Below are 17,269 nucleotides of genomic sequence, written 5' to 3' on the forward strand. Positions count from 1 at the left end.
ATATATATATATATATATATATAATATTATATAATATATATATATATATATATATATATATATATATTTATATGTACATATGTCATATATGTATATGACATCCAGACATGACGGTACTGGCGGAGTTGCTCTTGCAACGTGCCCAGTCAAATTCACCAGACGCACTACGCTGTTCCTGGGTAGGCCTCCAACACGCTCTCAACATGAATACTAGGAACATTCTTTCTCTCTCTCCTTTTCAGTGGTGGAGCTTAGGAGGCTCAATATGGATATAGAGGCTCTCTCTGGGGTGAAGGGATATTGCAGGAATGAGATCAAGAGGGTTGCACCTGCTATTGGTCGGGTCACAGCAATTGGCCCCACCTCAGATGTGGGTGGGAAGGGGGCCGTAGTTGTAGTTGTGGGGCACTTAGCAGTTTTCTCCTAGATTTTGCAGACCAGAAGGCTAAAGATTCTTGGTTTCTGGCTCCAAAGGCAAAAACCCTACTGATGGATTTGGTATTGCAATGCCGAAGGTGTTGGAAAAGTGATTGATCACAAATTTGCTGGTACTCTTTGTAGGACACTACAGAGCTACAGGATTTACACTAGCACTGAATTATTTAAGACCGATTTTAGGCTTGTGGTTGTAACACTCAGACTACGTGTCAGACCCAGGAGAATCCTGAGACACTGTTCATTTGGATTTCATCCGGAGAAACTCGTGGTTTATACTGTACATGTGCCAGGAGTATGCGGTAACAGTCTCTACTCGCTCCGAATTGTTTAGTGCTCTTGAGCATTCTGATGAACTGTGGAATACCTCAAAACCTGAAACTCTGAAAGCTGTCGAGAAGTGTACCGTCCAAGGCCGAGTAGTGGTGTGGCGTTGATTGAAATACTAGAGAATTTGGAGATAAATCGTGCTGCCAGATTGGCTGAGGACCTGGACCTATAAGAACGTCTGAAACGGCATATCAGAGAAAGGAAAGTGAGCAAGACTTTGTTCCACTGAAGAAATCTGATAGTTCAGGAATTTTGGATAATCTTTGAAGTTGGATGAGGCGTTACCTTGGGTACCTTGCTGCAAAATTTAATTGCATTTAAATCTAATGTATTTTCTTTAGATGAAGACACCTGAAAAAAGAGGATCATGAGGTACCACTGGAGTGACTATATCAGTTTAGGAAATATACAGAATTGAAGCAATTGACTTGACTTTCCAGCAGAAGACTGCAGTCCAATTGGTGATGACCGTGGTAACAGTTTATAAGAAATATGACTGACAGGGCGAGGTCAGAGAGACTCGCACTTACAAGAGATGTGAATGTGGCAAATAAATTTCATTATACTGGAGTCACAGGGGATGAACCGGAAGTCTCTCTGGGAGATTAGTAGAGATGATCCATAGAGATAGAGGAGAAGATTGAGTAAGATTTTTACAGTGTCGTGGTGTTTGCTCCACTGGCTAATAGATTATGATTTAAGAAAAAATTCCTACAGGTTGTTGTACTTATATAAACAGTACAAAACAAACATACTTAACGTTCGATAGCACAACAAATCCTTGACTGAGTTTCATTATGGCGCGGATCTTCCCACTGGTCCAGGTTAGCTCATCTGCTCAGCAGCTGTAGATGATTGAAGTGCTGTTGTTGTCGATAGTCCACACGTAAGATCTGTGTTTGACAGTTTAGTTAGAGGTGTGAGTGGGTCAGAGTTATGATGCTTCATATTTCGTATCCAAATAATCTTTCACGCTTGCTCACCATCTCCCACGAGTGGGTAGGCGTATAAAAGTGCACACAAGTGGACAAATAAACACACACATACGTCCCATTCCACACGCACAAACACACGCACGCGCGTTTTGCTAGTGAAGTGGTTAGTGTTGAAGGCTGCCTACGTTGTAGATTTAAGTGCGCGCCTCGCTCAGGGCGAACCGTTACGACACACACACACACACACACACACACACACACACACACACACACACACACACACACACACACACACACACACACACACACACACACACACACACACACACACACACACACACACACACACACACACACACACACACACACACACACACGAGCTCATGCGCTGTATACATGCAAGGCATGTCGCATTCCAAAGAGATTACAATTACAGTATTACGCATTATCTAGGTATAGAGTGTCCCCAAACAGATATAGTTGCAGTATCTGCCTAGAGACAGGCGGATAAAACTGGCTCTTCACTGGTCGAGACGTACTCATGAATTTTTCCTCATTGGGGTTACGAATGCCTTTTGTGCTGTGATGCTGGTGTTGCAATCAATGACAATAACAATCAATAACAAGAACAATGCATTGCGATAGGTATAGTAACTCCCGTTTTTCTTTCTAAAGGTTATTTAGATCTCTGAAGTGTTTACTGCCTGTGGATAGACGGAGATAGTTTTCAGTATATTGTTCAAGTTGGTGGCGGGTGACAACTGCCTAGGATGACGTCGCGAGCTTTCAAGGAAAATTTCCTGTCCACGTGGATTGAGAGTGACCAGTTAGGCGTATTTGTTTGTTTGGTATGCGTACGTAGTCGGGTGAATATGTGTGTGTGTGCGATTGTGCGTATGTGTGTTCGTTTGTTCTTTGTGTGTGCGTGTTTGTGTGTGTGTGTGTGTGTGTGTGTGTGTGTGTGTGTGTGTGTGTGTGTGTGTGTGTGTGTGTGTGTGTGTGTGTGTGTGTGTGTGATTCACCATGGTTCACCATGGTCTTGGATCACGTGTTGGACTCGTGATCGACAGCTATTTCCCTCCCGAAAGAGGACCGGTCTATGGGTAATGCTGTGACCTTACACGCACACACACCCACAGCTCCCCGCCAACGAGAGTTGGAGTAACGACTCGCAGCGCAGCAATACTGAAATCATTTCAGCCCTGGGTGGGATCCGAACTCGGACCGCCTTAGTGGCGGGCGCGGACGCTACCATTGCGCCATGCAAGTGTGTTTGTTTGTTTGTTTGAAGGTTTGTTTGTTTGTTTGTTTGTGTGGTTGTGCGTGTATGTTTGTGTGTGTGGTTGTGCGTGTATGTTTGTGTGTGTGGTTGTGCGTGTATGTTTGTGTGTGTGGTTGTGCGTGTATGTTTGTGTGTTTGTTTGTCTGTTTGTTTGTGTGGTTGTGCGTGTATGTTTGTGTGTGTGGTTGTGCGTGTATGTTTGTGTATATCTGATTCACCATGTTCTTGCATCACTTGCTGAACTCATGATCAGCTACTACTGTAGTTCACAGTCACGAGGGAAGTGGGTGACTGGAACCAACGATTACCAAGTTGTGAGACCCGTTAGGTAAACAACTTCTTAAATGATCCAGTTTGCTTACAATGACCATGAGGAATGTGAATAACATGAAAGCAAGAAACACAGGGCAAAGTATCTTGCAAACCATCTGTCCCGGAATTATCTGGTCATCTTCCCAGACATGGTTACTTGATTAATTGACTAAATGATTGACTAGTGGAAATATTTGATTGGTTGAATGAGTGATTGATTGTATGGTAAATTAGAAATCTTTGAAGGGAAGTTGTTGAATCTAACGCAAGTTCAGACATCTGTAGAAGCTGTACGAGTGTAAGAGGCAGTTTAAAGGTTTTTATTTTTATCAATGAAAAGCTGCAAGTTCTTGCAACAATCTCCGGATGTAACCATTCTAGTTCCTCTAACATCCACTGAATGCATCTCCTTCAGTCATCTCCAAAACCCGATTTTAATGTAATATAATTATATTTTAATATTGTAATGATTTCAATTTGTGATATCTGAAGGTTCTTGTATTTAAACTTGTATCAAAACCACAATAATGAAATGCTCTACAAATTTGCAATTATTCAGTAACAAAGCTAAAAAAAAACCTGATTGACTAAAACAGAAATCCGATTTCTGGAGTCTTTCATTTCCTTTTTTTTTTTTTTTTTAATCTTACTCATTTTATTCTGACTGCTGCCGAGGAATACGAATATCATTTAAGCAAGAAACACAGGGCAAGGTATCTTGTAAGCCATATATTCCATTCTGAGGCAGCCCTGTGGTGGACAAGCCCCCCACATGTGCTACGACGCGGTATTTTGGCTTATAGCATCGCCGCCTCAGAAATGGGATGGACCAGGAATTGATAGTTTGTGTAGAAGTAGCTGGCCTTCGGCCTTATAGTAATTGTATGTAGGCTAAGTCTATAGTACGCCTGTATTACATGTATTTGTATCCTCTTGAAAGCACAACCTAAGCCCTGCCGAGCCATGTTTCGGTCAGGTTGGGTCGTTTGCTACTTTAACGTACGCATGACACCTATATAAGATGCCAGGTTCTGGTGTCTCCGTTCAGTTCCTTTCAGCACTTGTACCCAGCAGTGCCCGGCCGAGGCTCGCGGTTACTCTTATGGTTTAGGGCAGGGTCCTGAGCCCTGCCCGCGTCGACCCAGCCTAGGTCGGCACTCGCGCTAACCAGAATAAAGCCACGAAACTCACCGGAGTCTCCTTCACTCCCTCGGCACCTAAGCGCAAGAAACGTTCGCGTAATGTTACAGCCCCTTTGTGGCAAAAATGGGTGCCATATTCCGAAAGACCTAAAATATATTTAAATGAGCTCCATCCATAGCGAGTAAAGTCTTTTATTTTGGATATTGCCAGTTTCTTTTTATTTCATTTGATTCCTGTAACATCCTCTCAGAAGGAAAGAGGTGAAAGACTACTTCGTTTAATCCGTTTCATACCTGTTGTCACTTTTGCATGTGTTCTGGCCGCTGCCTGCTTAACCTTCGTGACATGTCCTCTATAGCAAACGAGTTCCCGTTTGTGCCCGTGATGTCTATCAATCAATAACTCAATCAATCAATCAATCAATCAATCAATCAATCAATCAATCAATCAATCAATCAGCCATACTGAGTCCACTGCTGATCAAAGGCCTCTTTCATAGCATTCCATGACTCGCACGATTGCGTTAACCTCTGCCACGTCACCCCTGCAAACTTCTCTATCTCGTCTCTCCACCTTCTGTCTGGTCTCCCTCTTGCACGCTTCCCATCTCGCGGCGTAACCATTGGATAGCATGTTTTAGCTAATCCCAGATGATTTCATTCAGTTAAAGGGTAACCCCAGATACGAATTGGTTAAATGTATATCATCTAACCTGTTTATGTTCATTTTTTTCTGTAGATATTCTTCTCTCGCTATCCTCAGACAAATGAAGAAGGGGTTCTTGGTAGGTGAGGAGTCTACGCTAGGAGTCGCGTAGCTGTGGCTGAAGCCGTCACCTTTGTGCTACGCGCCTGGGCTTTTGGGGCAGGTAACAGTCACTGCTGGGAATCGGATAAGTGTGCGGGACTCGAACCCACGACTAAGCGAATACAAGATTAGCACGCTTCCGATTACGCCACCAGCGAAATGTGTACTGTTGGTTGAATTCCTAGGGACTGTTCTTTTAAGCACATATATGAAGATCATTGGGTGGAAGAGCTAGTAATAAGCTTTGGGGAGGATGAAAAAGAAAGGAGGAAGTTGAGAGGGAGGGTGGAGGGTGGAGGGTGGAGGGTGGAGGGTGGAGGGTGGAGGAAGTCTCTGCAGTAGATGTTGCAACATGTCATACTATACGCTGGGCAACCCCCAACCTTATTAGGGAACTTTAGGGAAAACCCAATTGTCGAGGGTGTTTTTTTTCTCTTCTGGTGGCGTAATCGTAAGAATGTTGGCTACGCATTTGTTTAGGTGTGGGTTCGAATCCCGCACTTCCTTCCGATTCCAAGCTGTACTTGTTCCCTGCCCCAACAGTCCAATTGCATAGGGTAAAGGTGACGGCTTCGGACGCAGCTACTCAGCGCCTCCTGACGTGGGCTCCTCCTCACCTTCCCATATAACACATCCATGGGCCCTCCTTCATCAACACAGAAGGCGTACAGTGGGAGTGGATGGGGAGATGAAACACAAAACGAAAAGGAAATGCGGAAGGTTTGGTGAGATGAGAACGTTTAAGGAAAAAATGAAGAGAAAGAAAGATAAGCTAGTGCGTAGAAGGAAGGGAGGGAGGGAGGGAGGGATATGAAGGGAGGAGTGGTTGCCAAGGGAGGGATCAGGGTAGAGAGGACTGGGAGGGAGTGGAATTCGCCGAGGAGGAGTGGGAGGAAACCGCAGACGATCATTTTTGTTTTCCCGACACCAAGGCAAGCCACACATGGCTGTGCGGCAGGCATACCCAAAGGGGTTGACGAGGTTAGGTTAGGTTAGGTTAGGTTAGGTTAGGTTAGGTTAGGTTAGGTTAGGTTAGGTTAGGTTAGGTTAGGTTAGGTTAGGTTAGGTTAGGTTAGGTTAGGTTAGGTTAGCCAAACTAAACTCAACCAGAGGCTGATAAGAAAAATATAAAAGAAAAAATCAGTGTCGGGGAAAAAATGCCCCAACGCAGCTATTGGGATGGAGAGGCAAGTCTGTCTGAGTGGTTCGAGGAAAGCTAAGGTTAAGGGGAGGAAGGGCGGGGGATGAGGGAAGGGGGAAGGATAAGTCAGAGGCAAGGGGAAGAAGGGGGAGGATAATCTAGGGGCGGGGAGAGGGAATGAGAGTGGAAGGGGGAGGTAGAAGGAGACAGGAGCAATAGGCTTTGGTGTGAATTCTAGATTACAACTTTGGTATTCCAAGCATCGAGAATCGGGTGATATACATAGCCTCGGTTGAGTCTAAACGAGCCTGGCCAACAGGAAATCTATACTTTATTTTTCGTCTGTCCCCCCCACCCGCCATTTGTTCGTCCGTTCATCAGTCTGTCTGCCTACCTGTTTTTTCTGTCTGTTTATCTCAGGGTCGTTTCACAGGTATCGACTTTTCACCGTACACGACACGACGTCGTGCTCTCAAATACCCATGAGTGCCCATGGACGCTTTCACACGTCACGGACACGACCACGTGTGAAAACGTCCATAAACACCCATGGTTATTTGAGAGCACGACGTCGTGTCGTGGATGGCGCACGGCGAAAAGTCGATGCATGTGAAATGGCCCTAAACGTTACTTTTTGTCCCTCCATCCGTCTATCTGTCTGTCTGTCTGTCTGTTTGCCTCTTTATCTTCTCTGCCTATAGTCATAGTTAAGCATGATGTTATTCATTCTTTTATCACCATTTCGGGTTAAATTTATTTTGTCTGGCCGACACCAGAGGGTTTGATTCAGGTGCGTGGAACCCTTATCCAGTGGTTCTTAGTCTAGGGGTTTTGATCCCCAAGGAAATCATGACAAGAATTTAAGGAGGTGGGAGATCATGGCCTACTGTTACAAATTATACATTTCTATATAATGTGAGGAATCTGACTTAAAAAAATAATTCTGTCCTGGCAGAAGATAATTATGATTGTCAACTTTGTAATGAAGCAAAGGATTTATCTTCATCAACATCTAATGATAATTTTTATTTCTTACTTTTTTTGGGGGGGGGGAGAAAAGTTAATTTGAACAACACGAATGTTGATAATTCATGAAGGGGTGGGATGGAGTGAAAAGGGTTGAGAACCACGAAGCCGCTAAACCATATGCATCTACGTTGACCTTTAGAGATTTGATTTTAACTAAAACCAAAAGATTCTTTTCAGGTGAAGGGGAAACCCCGAGGATGATTAGGTAGAGACTATCTCGATTGACCCATTTCAGTCCTTTCACTCTTCAGAGTTTTTACCTTAGCTCACGTCAGGTAATTTTATTTACATCAGTGGGGACACCTGGAATGAATAAGTTAGAGAATTGTATTGGGTGTGCCTAGTGTAGGCCTTATGGTCTTTTGCAGTCTCCTTTATTTCTTATGTTCTTATGTTCTTATGGGTGGTAAAGCCACACGGTAGCACTAGTCCTCTTGGCCGTGAAGGATTTACATTAGCTGATGTCATCCAGAAATAGGTCGGTTTATGAATAATATGGCGAACTCATATGATGCAATGGAGCAAGGGGCGAGGAATGGTGAGTGAATGAATGTATGAATCAAAGAGCTTGACGTCAGCAAGGATAAAAGGAAAACTATGGCTTGGCACGGGAAATGTTGTCATCGCAATTTTAATGTAATACTGTAAAAAAAATTACATTCGCATCATTATCGTGTTTTCTATTTTGATAACAATTGTTTAATGTTTAAAGCATAGATTTAAAAATAAAATCATCCCGTGTTTTTCTTGGTATTATTTTCTTTCTCAGAGAGAGAGAGAGAGAGAGAGAGAGAGAGAGAGAGAGAGAGAGAGAGAGAGAGAGAGAGAGAGAGAGAGAGAGAGAGAGAGAAAGAGAGAGAAATCTATTGTTTATCCATCCCATACTTTTTAAGACTTAATATATGTTTTTCAAAAGCCCAGACTCTTTATCCTCGTATGAATAAATTTTCACATAGATTACTGTGCAGTGGCAGTCTAAATATATACAACGTGGTTTTATCAAACAGCTGACTGACAGGCTCCAGATTGAATGGGGGTCTCGATCGACCGAGAACTCTCTCAGGTCAGGGTCGGTCCTGAATAGAATCATTTGAGGTCATCTGAAGTGAAATTCATCTGAAGTGAAATTCATACGGAGCCCCAAGGTGCAGCGAGTTCGTATTGACGAAATCCCTGAAAGGATTTTCAAGGCTCCACTCGCTGTCACACAAGGCAAGAGGTGCAAGTATGTATTCGTTTTATTTTGTTTTTATTCATTCTATTCTACTCGTTCTTTTATTTAACTTGATTTCATCTTTTCCTCATATTATCTAATTTTATTGTATTTCATTTTGTTTTACTTTAGCATATTCTATATGACATTTCAATCTACTTCATTCTATATAAGTTTGATTTATTTCGTTCATATACCTTTTATTCGATTTGTTTTTGTTTTATTCTAATCTATTTTCTTATGTTTTATATTTCACTATATTATAGAATAAATCACCAGTTGCCGTGGTGTCCTAAAAAGAAAAAAAAAAAAAAAAAAAAAAAAAAATATATATAATATATATATATATATATATATATATATATATATATATATATATCAAATCCAGCCGACGCAGTCTCGAACCCGGGGCTTCATCATTGGGAGTCCAGCCAGCTACCATCTTGCCTTATTTCATTTGATCTTATTTCCTGTAACTTTATTTTAGTTTGCATTATTTTAATTTCATTTAATCCATTTTATTTGTTCTTATATTCATTAATCTATTTCGTCTTTTTGTTTTGTTGCACTAAATTTGAGTTATATATTTTTATGTACCTTTCTCTACATCCGACGTCAATTGGAAAGGAAAAGGTTTCATGTTAACTTTTGACGTTATAGTTCTTTGTAAATATTTTTTTTCTGTTTTTTTCTGTGTAACATAATCCTTATGTATTTATGTTGAGTGACCTCTCCTGTTCTCTACACTATTGTATTTAAGCTGTACTTTGTTGTGATATTATATACTTTGAAAATGTCTTGAATAGACGAAGATGTTCAGTATTCCGATATTTGATTTCCTCGTGGTTTCAAGCAAAACATCTTTTTTTTCTTCTATTTTTTCGGTGTAACACAATCCTTATGTATTTATGTTGAGTGACCTCTCCTGTTCTTTACACTATTGTATTCAAGCTGTACTTTGTTGTGATACTATATACTTTGAAAATGTCTTAAATAGACGAAAACGTTCAGTATTCCGATATTTGATAATCTCGTGGTTTCAAGCAAAATATCTTTATTTACGTGTTTTATGTGATTACTGTTGCTCTTTGTAAATATAATCAATTATTATCTGATCTTTTAACTTCCAACCAGTTGCTGTTGAATGGGTGTTACGGAGATGAATAAATTCGTTTGACGGCAGCCAGAATTAAAGCAAAAGTACCACCCGGTAAGAAAGGAGGTAATCGAGAATATTAAAAACTTGGCAGATGTTTAGGAAAATAATTTATTTCAGTTGATTGTGATTTGCAAACTTAACATAAAAGTGGACTTAGATTAAATAAGATTTGAGAATAATTGTGAACTGTCACTTTGGCGGTACAACGAATGGAATAGACTTAGCAACCAAGTTGTGATCACTGAAAGAATTGGTTGCTTTAAGAGAAGATGAGATTACTTTATGGATACGAATGACAGATGGTAAGGGTCACGGGACTGCCTAGTGTAGGCCTTATGGTCTCTTACGTTCTTATCCCTGTGGGACCACCGCCTTAGTGGCGAAGGGGACGTGACGAGCCGTTGCAGTGCACTATCAGGCGTGCATGTTGCATGGGACCTTGATAGCACGTCACGTCATGATCTGCATGACGATATCAACAGAATCTCCGCAACGATGCAGCTCAGGGCGGAAGTCGCATTAGCGCCCATCTCGATTAATCCCTTCCGCCCTGGACGGCGTCGGCGCTCTTCCTCCTTGTGTTCCGCTTGCCGCCAGGCGATTTTATTCATTCATGTGGCACACTCGTAAGCAAAGGAAGGGCGGAAGTTGCATTAAAGATTGTCTTTCTTAATCCCTTACGTCCTGGGCGGTACTCTTTCTTATATTACACTTGCCGCCAGGCGATTTTATTCATTCATGTGGCACACTCGTAAGCAAAGGAAGGGCGGAAGTCGCATTAAAGATTGTTTTTCTTAATCCCTTACGTCCTGGGCGGTACTCTTTCTTATATTACACTTGCCGCCAGACGATTTTATTCATTCATGAAGCACACTCGTAAGCAAAGGAATTGCGGAAGTCGCATTAATGGATGTATTTATTAATCCCTTACGTCCTGGGCGGTACTCTTTCTTATATTACACTTGCCGCCAGGAGATTTTATTCATTCATGTGGCACACTCGTAAGCAAAGGAATGGCGGAAGTCGCATTAAAGGTTGTCTTTCTTAATCCCTTACGTCCAGGGTGGTACTCTTTCTTATATTCCACTTGCCGCCAGGAGATTTTATTCATTCATGAAGCACACTCGTAAGCAAAGGAATGGCGGAAGTCGCATTAAAGGTTGTCTTTCTTAATCCCTTACGTCCTGGGCGGTACTCTTTCTTATATTCCACTTGCCGCCAGACGATTATATTCATTCATGAAGCACACTCTTAAGCAAAGGAATGGCGGAAGTCGCATTAAAGGTTGTCTTTCTTAATCCCTTACGTCCTGGGCGGTACTCTTTCTTATATTCCACTTGCCGCCAGGCGATTTTATTCATTTATGTGACACACTCGGAGGTGATGGAATACGAGAGGTCTTAGCATCCATGTCATGACTACGCTTTCCACACGCCGTAGAGGACGGGGCGACACCAAAGCAATCTGAAAGCCGTCACATTACCAAAGAAGACGTGACAATCTATTCCCGTCCCTGACCTTTCCCGGGAAAAGGTCAGCAGTACCTCAATAAATCAAAATGATCCCCCAGCATAATTTGTGGATTTCGTCGTCGTTTCATTTTTACAAAAATCCTCATGAGCATGATCTGGCAACATCCTGTGGAGAGCGGAGGTAGGGCTTCGGGTTGGAGGTAAATAATTACCAGGGAGTTGGGTATATAAATCTATTGTTAGAATTAAAGATGGAATTGAACAGCAGAGTTAGTTGAAACGAGTATCAAAATTTCCATTTAATTATCAATTTCCATTTAATTATCAATCAATTGATTGAATGAGTGATTTATTGGTCATGCGAGTTGCTTGTTTATCTATTTATTTATTCATTTGTTTATTTCTATTGATTGGTTCATTGATTTGATTATTAATCTATTTATTTATCTACTTATTTACATATATATTTATCATATTCATTTATTTATTTATCTATTTCTTTATATACTTATTCAAATATTCATTGATTATTTTCTGTTCCTTTATCATTCTTTATATACTTATTCAAATATTCATTGATTATTTTCTGTTCATTTATCATTCTTTATATACTTATTCAAATATTCATTGATTATTTTCTGTTCATTTATCATTCTTTATATACATATTCAAATATTCATTGATTATTTTCCGTTCCTTTATCATTCTTTCTATACTTATTCAAATATTCATTGATTATTTTCTGTTCCTTTATCATTCTTTATATACTTATTCAAATATTCATTGATTATTTTCTGTTCCTTTATCATTCTTTATATACTTATTCAAATATTCATTGATTATTTTCTGTTCCTTTATCATTCATTCTATACTTATTCAAATATTCATTGATTATTTTCTGTTTTATTATTCTTTATATACTTATTCAAATATTCATTGATTATTTTCCGTTCCTTTATCATTCTTTCTATACTTATTCAAATATTCATTGATTATTTTCTGTTCCTTTATCATTCTTTATATACTTATTCAAATATTCATTGATTATTTTCTGTTCCTTTATCATTCATTCTATTCTATTTCTCATCTGGAAGGAACAGTGGGCGTAGAAGCAGGCACGAACTATTAAGGAGTCATAGAGAGCAATGCCTAATTACAATAGGGGTCATAGATAGTATGGGAAGGGGGCAGATGTTAATTACTTTGGTTGGCATGGTAGTTAAAAAAAGAGTGTTTCATCTATTTCCTCCCAGCCACTGTCTAATGCTTTTCCTTTGTTCCCCACCTTCTTATCTGCTAGTTAAACCCTCCCCCTCCACTCACTCTCTTCCTTCTCCTTCAACCTCAATGCCTCCGTTTCCGCACCCACTGTCGTTCTCTGTCATCCGCATGCCTTCCATGCTCGCCTCTTCTAGTTTTTTTTTCTCATAATTTTCTAGATTTATCCTCCTCCCTCCTCACGCTTACCTATAGGATATCTCCCTCCAAACCTCTCCGTGCGCTGTCCACGATACGACGTCGTGTTTTCAAATAACCATGGGTGTCTATAGACTATTTCACACGTGGTCGTGGCCGTGACGTGTGAAAGGGTCCATAGACCCATATGGTTATTTGAGAGCACGACGTCGTGTCGTGGACGGCACAAAGTGAAAAGTTGATACTTGTTAAACGAGCCTTAGTTGGTTCCCCTATTTCTCTCTCCCTCTCTGTTCACTCACATCCACACTCCACTTTTCATTTACGTTCCTTTTCTCCTGTTTTTTTTTCCCCTGCGCTATATTTTGCCTTATTCCTTCGTCTTCTTTCGACATTCATCCCTTCGCACTAAAAATGGGCACCATGATAGATGTGAAAAAGTTTGGTGGCAACCACTGCGGAATGGGTTGATAGTCATACAATATTTCTTCCTGTTACTTGTTTCAGGAAGTATCAAGATAAGAGGGAGGGAGGAGGGTGGAGGGGAGTGGAATATATAGGAAATGGAATGGGTGGGAGTGGTTTCTGTGCCTTTTTCTTTTTGGCTAGCCCCCCCCCCCCCGGTGTAGGGGGGAAAAGCCTTTGGTATATGTATGTACTCGTTTCAGTTGTCTCGCCACCTCTTCTAACCTGAGTTGGCTATGGAGTATGGATTAATTATCTAGGACGGACCACCCGCGAGCGTGTGATCGGTTTTTGTGGGAGAGGGAGAGTCTGTAAGAAAATTAAATGGATGGCGTGTATAAAAGGGGACTATTGTCACTGAGCGCTTTTAAGGGATTTTTATTAGGAGACTTGTGTCATGGCTCAGGAGGAATGTGGCAGGAGAAGTTGCACATCGAGACTTGTAACTACATCAACCAAAATCGGGGGAAATGGTCGGAGACATACAAGTAGTTGTAGAGAAAGGTAGGAACTCGGATTTTTTTTTTTTTTTTTTTTTTTTTTTTTTTTTTTTGGTGGGAGGTAAACTGAAATGAAATGTCGTATGAGAGAAAGAAGAAATGAAGTGAATTTTAGTCGAAGAAAGATTAATTTTGTTAGTGGGAAGTGTGTGTGAGAAGTGAATCGAATTCACTTCCCGCTTCCCTTCTTCCTATCCTTTGTCGTCTCTCGTCTATTTCCAAACCTGCGAACTCACCATTGTCTTTCTCTTTCAGTCTTCGCGTTGCTCTCTCTCTCTCTCTCTCTCTCTCTCTCTCTCTCTCTCTCTCTCTCTCTCCCCTTCCTTAATTAGTCCCATCCCGTTCTTGTTCTCGCCCTTGCCTTCTAACAAATATACATGGTTCACTTTGTGAAGTTGCATCAGCGTCTTATGATACTCGTAGCCAAATTACTTTAGCCCCTTAGAATGCATCAAAACAATCTTCTCATTTGGATAATAATTTGTGCTAATCTGCTCCTGATGTGGACAGTAGAGACCTCCTTGTCTATCTAGTTCTCCTCATTTCCTTATGGACAAAGTTCTAGAGAGTATTATTCTGAGTCCTGACCATCTAGTATATCACTCTGCATATTATCTAATCCTTTGTTCCTAGATTCTAGAACAGTTCATATGATTACACTCGAAAAAGACACTTTGAAGATGAAATTTCACGACACTTGTATCACCCTAACCTATAGCACATGGGGCTTGCAATTAAAATAACTCTTCCCGTTGGACCTTTCTAGTATGAAAACCCAACTAGACGTTCCGATCATCGTAGAAATTTCAACAGTATATATAAAACCAATTGTAAGCAATAACAAGAGCAAGAGGAATAATATCACATCCGCCAAAAACACTAGCAAAAGCAAAACAACAATAGCAAGAAAAAGAGGAGCTAAAGCAACAACGATAGCAAAACAGTAGCAAGAGGGGGCAATAACTACGGCACAACAAAGTCTTCGATAAAAACAGCAGCAGCTCACATTTTCAAGCCCTACGAACTTCGAAAATACCAAGAAATTTCCCGATGGAGAAAACTTCCGGTGGGCGCTCTTCGTCCCTGAAACCTCGCCGATGGAGGGGGAAGCCCCTTGCGGACCTCGCCGTGACGCAAGTTCAGAGCAAATCAGTATTTTGAAGGTTAACGCAGTTTTCTTGCAAGGTTTTGCTTTGGGCACTATAACTTTTGAAATAAGATAGTCTCAAATGCTCGACAATTATTTGTATAATATACTTAAACACAGGGCAATCAGTATTTTGAATGTTAACGCAGTTTTCTTACAAGGTTTTGCTTTGGGCACTATAACTTTTGAAATAAGAGTCTCAATTGTTCGACAATCATTTGTATAATATACATAACAACACCCAAAAAGCAGTATCTTAATGAATATATCAGTGATGCGTAAAGACCATACCAATATCATGATAATGGCAAGTACAAAGTATGTGTACAAATAAGAAATGCAATGATAGGGATAATATTTAGAGCAAAAGTAGTCATGTAGACTGCTGCGAAAGACCGTTTTCCTTTGCAAGGAATAACCTTTTATGTATTCTGTACGTATGTCGCCAAGTATGTAACCATTTACTTTTCTCAGAGGCTGTGAGAACAACTGCTTCTCTTAGGAGAACGTGAGTCCGCAACCAGTCTTCTCATCGCATTGGTGACTATACCAACCATGTTTTCTCCCACTCTACGTTTTCTTTTCCTTCTCTTCCGTTCCCTTGTCACCGCTTGTCTATTCTAACACCCTACATACGAACTAGCCATTGTCTTTGTCGTTCTTAACAATGCGTGGTGAGTCATATGTAGGATGTCCAGTCCACAAAGGATATCCATCTTGAGTTCTGGGGAAATATGTTAACATCCGACTGGGATGACTCACAAAGGATTACAAAGGATTACAAAGGCGGAGCATGCCGACAGGAGACCTTTTGATCCATATCTAGGTCGGATGTAAAAAAAAAGAAAAAATAAGAAAAAAAAAAAAAAAATCATATTAGTAATACAATAATAAATAAAAACTATAATAATGTAAATAACAAATAAAATACATAAATAAATGCATAGGTATAGTTAAAATGATAAACAAACAGGTAAATAGTAAATAATAAATTAACATATAACTAATGATAAATTAAAATCAGACAGACAAATTATAACAAAACAAAAACAAATAATATAAGATAAATTATAATCATTACAGCATCTTACTTAAGTATTTATCTAAATGATTCTTAAAGCTTTGAACTGAACTACATTGCACTACCTGTGCAGGAAGTTTATTCCATTCATTAACCACACGGTTGGCAAAGTTGTTTCTACCTACTTCCAAATTGAATCTATTTCCGGACAGTTTGAGACCATTGTTTCTTGTCTGATTCTCATTCAATGTGAAAATGTTGTCACTTTTGATGTTGTCAATTCCCTTTCAAATCTTAAAGACCTGTATCAAGTCACCTCTGAGTCTCCGCTTTTTTAGGGAAAACAGATTCATGTGCTGTAGTCGATTTTCGTATGATTTATTTTTGATATTTGGAATCAGTTTTGTGGCTCGCCGTTGTACTTTTTCCAGTCTGTCAATGTCTTTAATGAGATTCGGTGACCATACGGAAACAGCATATTCCAAATGTGGACGAACTAACGATTTATATAGCTTGTTAATGAGTGATGGACTTTTGAAATCAAAAGATCGCGCAATCAGTCCCAGAATCTTATTTGCTTTCTCAGAGGCTGAAATACATTGCTTGGATGATTTGAGGTCGTTACTGATAATTACGCCGAGATCTTTTTCACTATCCACTTTTGTTAACGAATTTCCAAATAACTTGTAATCGTACTTACTGTTATTTTTACCTATGTGCATTACCTTGCATTTACTTGTGTTATATTTCATTAGCCACTTTTCAGACCATTGCTGTAATTTATCTAAATCTTCTTGAATATCTAATTGGTTTGAGTGATCATTTGCCACTCCGCACAGTTTTGTATCATCAGCAAATTTGGAAACAGTAGATTTTAGTCCATGGTCTATATCATTTATATATACTATGAATAGAAGTGGCCCAAGAACGGAACCCTGAGGAACTCCACTTGCAACACTTTTCCATCCAGAAGTTTTTCCATTTAAAACAACTCTCTGTTTTCGACCATTCAACCAATTACTAGTCCAACCTAATAGGCTACCACTTATTCCATGCAAAGCTAGTTTAGTAAGTAGTCTTTCGTGTGGGACGGTATCAAAAGCTTTTGCAAAGTCTAGATATATTAAATCTATATTGTTTCTTTTGTCATAATTGGAGATAACTGTGTTGTAGAATTCGAGTAAGTTAGTCACGCAAGAACGTTTCCGTCTGAAACCATGCTGGCTATCATTTATCAAACGATTACTTTCTAAATGATGTTCGATAGCATCTCTGATGATAGTTTCCATTATTTTTCCTACGATTGAAGTCAAACTTATAGGCCTATAGTTATTTGGTTTCTTTTTGTCACCTTTTTTGAATATGGGAGTAATGTTAGCTAGCTTCCATTCTCTTGGGACATCTCCGGATATGATGGATTTCTTGAAAATTATTTCTAATGGAACAAAAATCTCATTTTTCA

The 17,269-nt window shown here is 40.0% G+C and overlaps 1 protein-coding gene across 1 annotated transcript in view; it reads right to left on the minus strand.

Annotated features, from left to right (window-relative positions):
* Window positions 1-1,008: 1,008 nt before the first annotated feature.
* Window positions 1,009-17,269, minus strand: part of LOC143032227 (uncharacterized) — a 33,684-nt gene continuing 17,423 nt past the window's right edge. Inside the window, exons 4-5 of the mRNA XM_076196696.1 lie at window positions 7,704-7,717; window positions 1,009-1,116 (exon numbers count right to left, since the gene is read on the minus strand). Of these exons, the coding sequence (XP_076052811.1) occupies window positions 1,009-1,116; window positions 7,704-7,717 (122 nt within the window). The remainder of the gene's footprint in view (window positions 1,117-7,703; window positions 7,718-17,269) is intronic.

The sequence above is a fragment of the Oratosquilla oratoria genome, chromosome 13, assembly GCF_046742065.1.
Source record: "Oratosquilla oratoria isolate Oo_2021 chromosome 13, ASM4674206v1, whole genome shotgun sequence".
NCBI classification, from domain to species: domain Eukaryota; kingdom Metazoa; phylum Arthropoda; class Malacostraca; order Stomatopoda; family Squillidae; genus Oratosquilla; species Oratosquilla oratoria.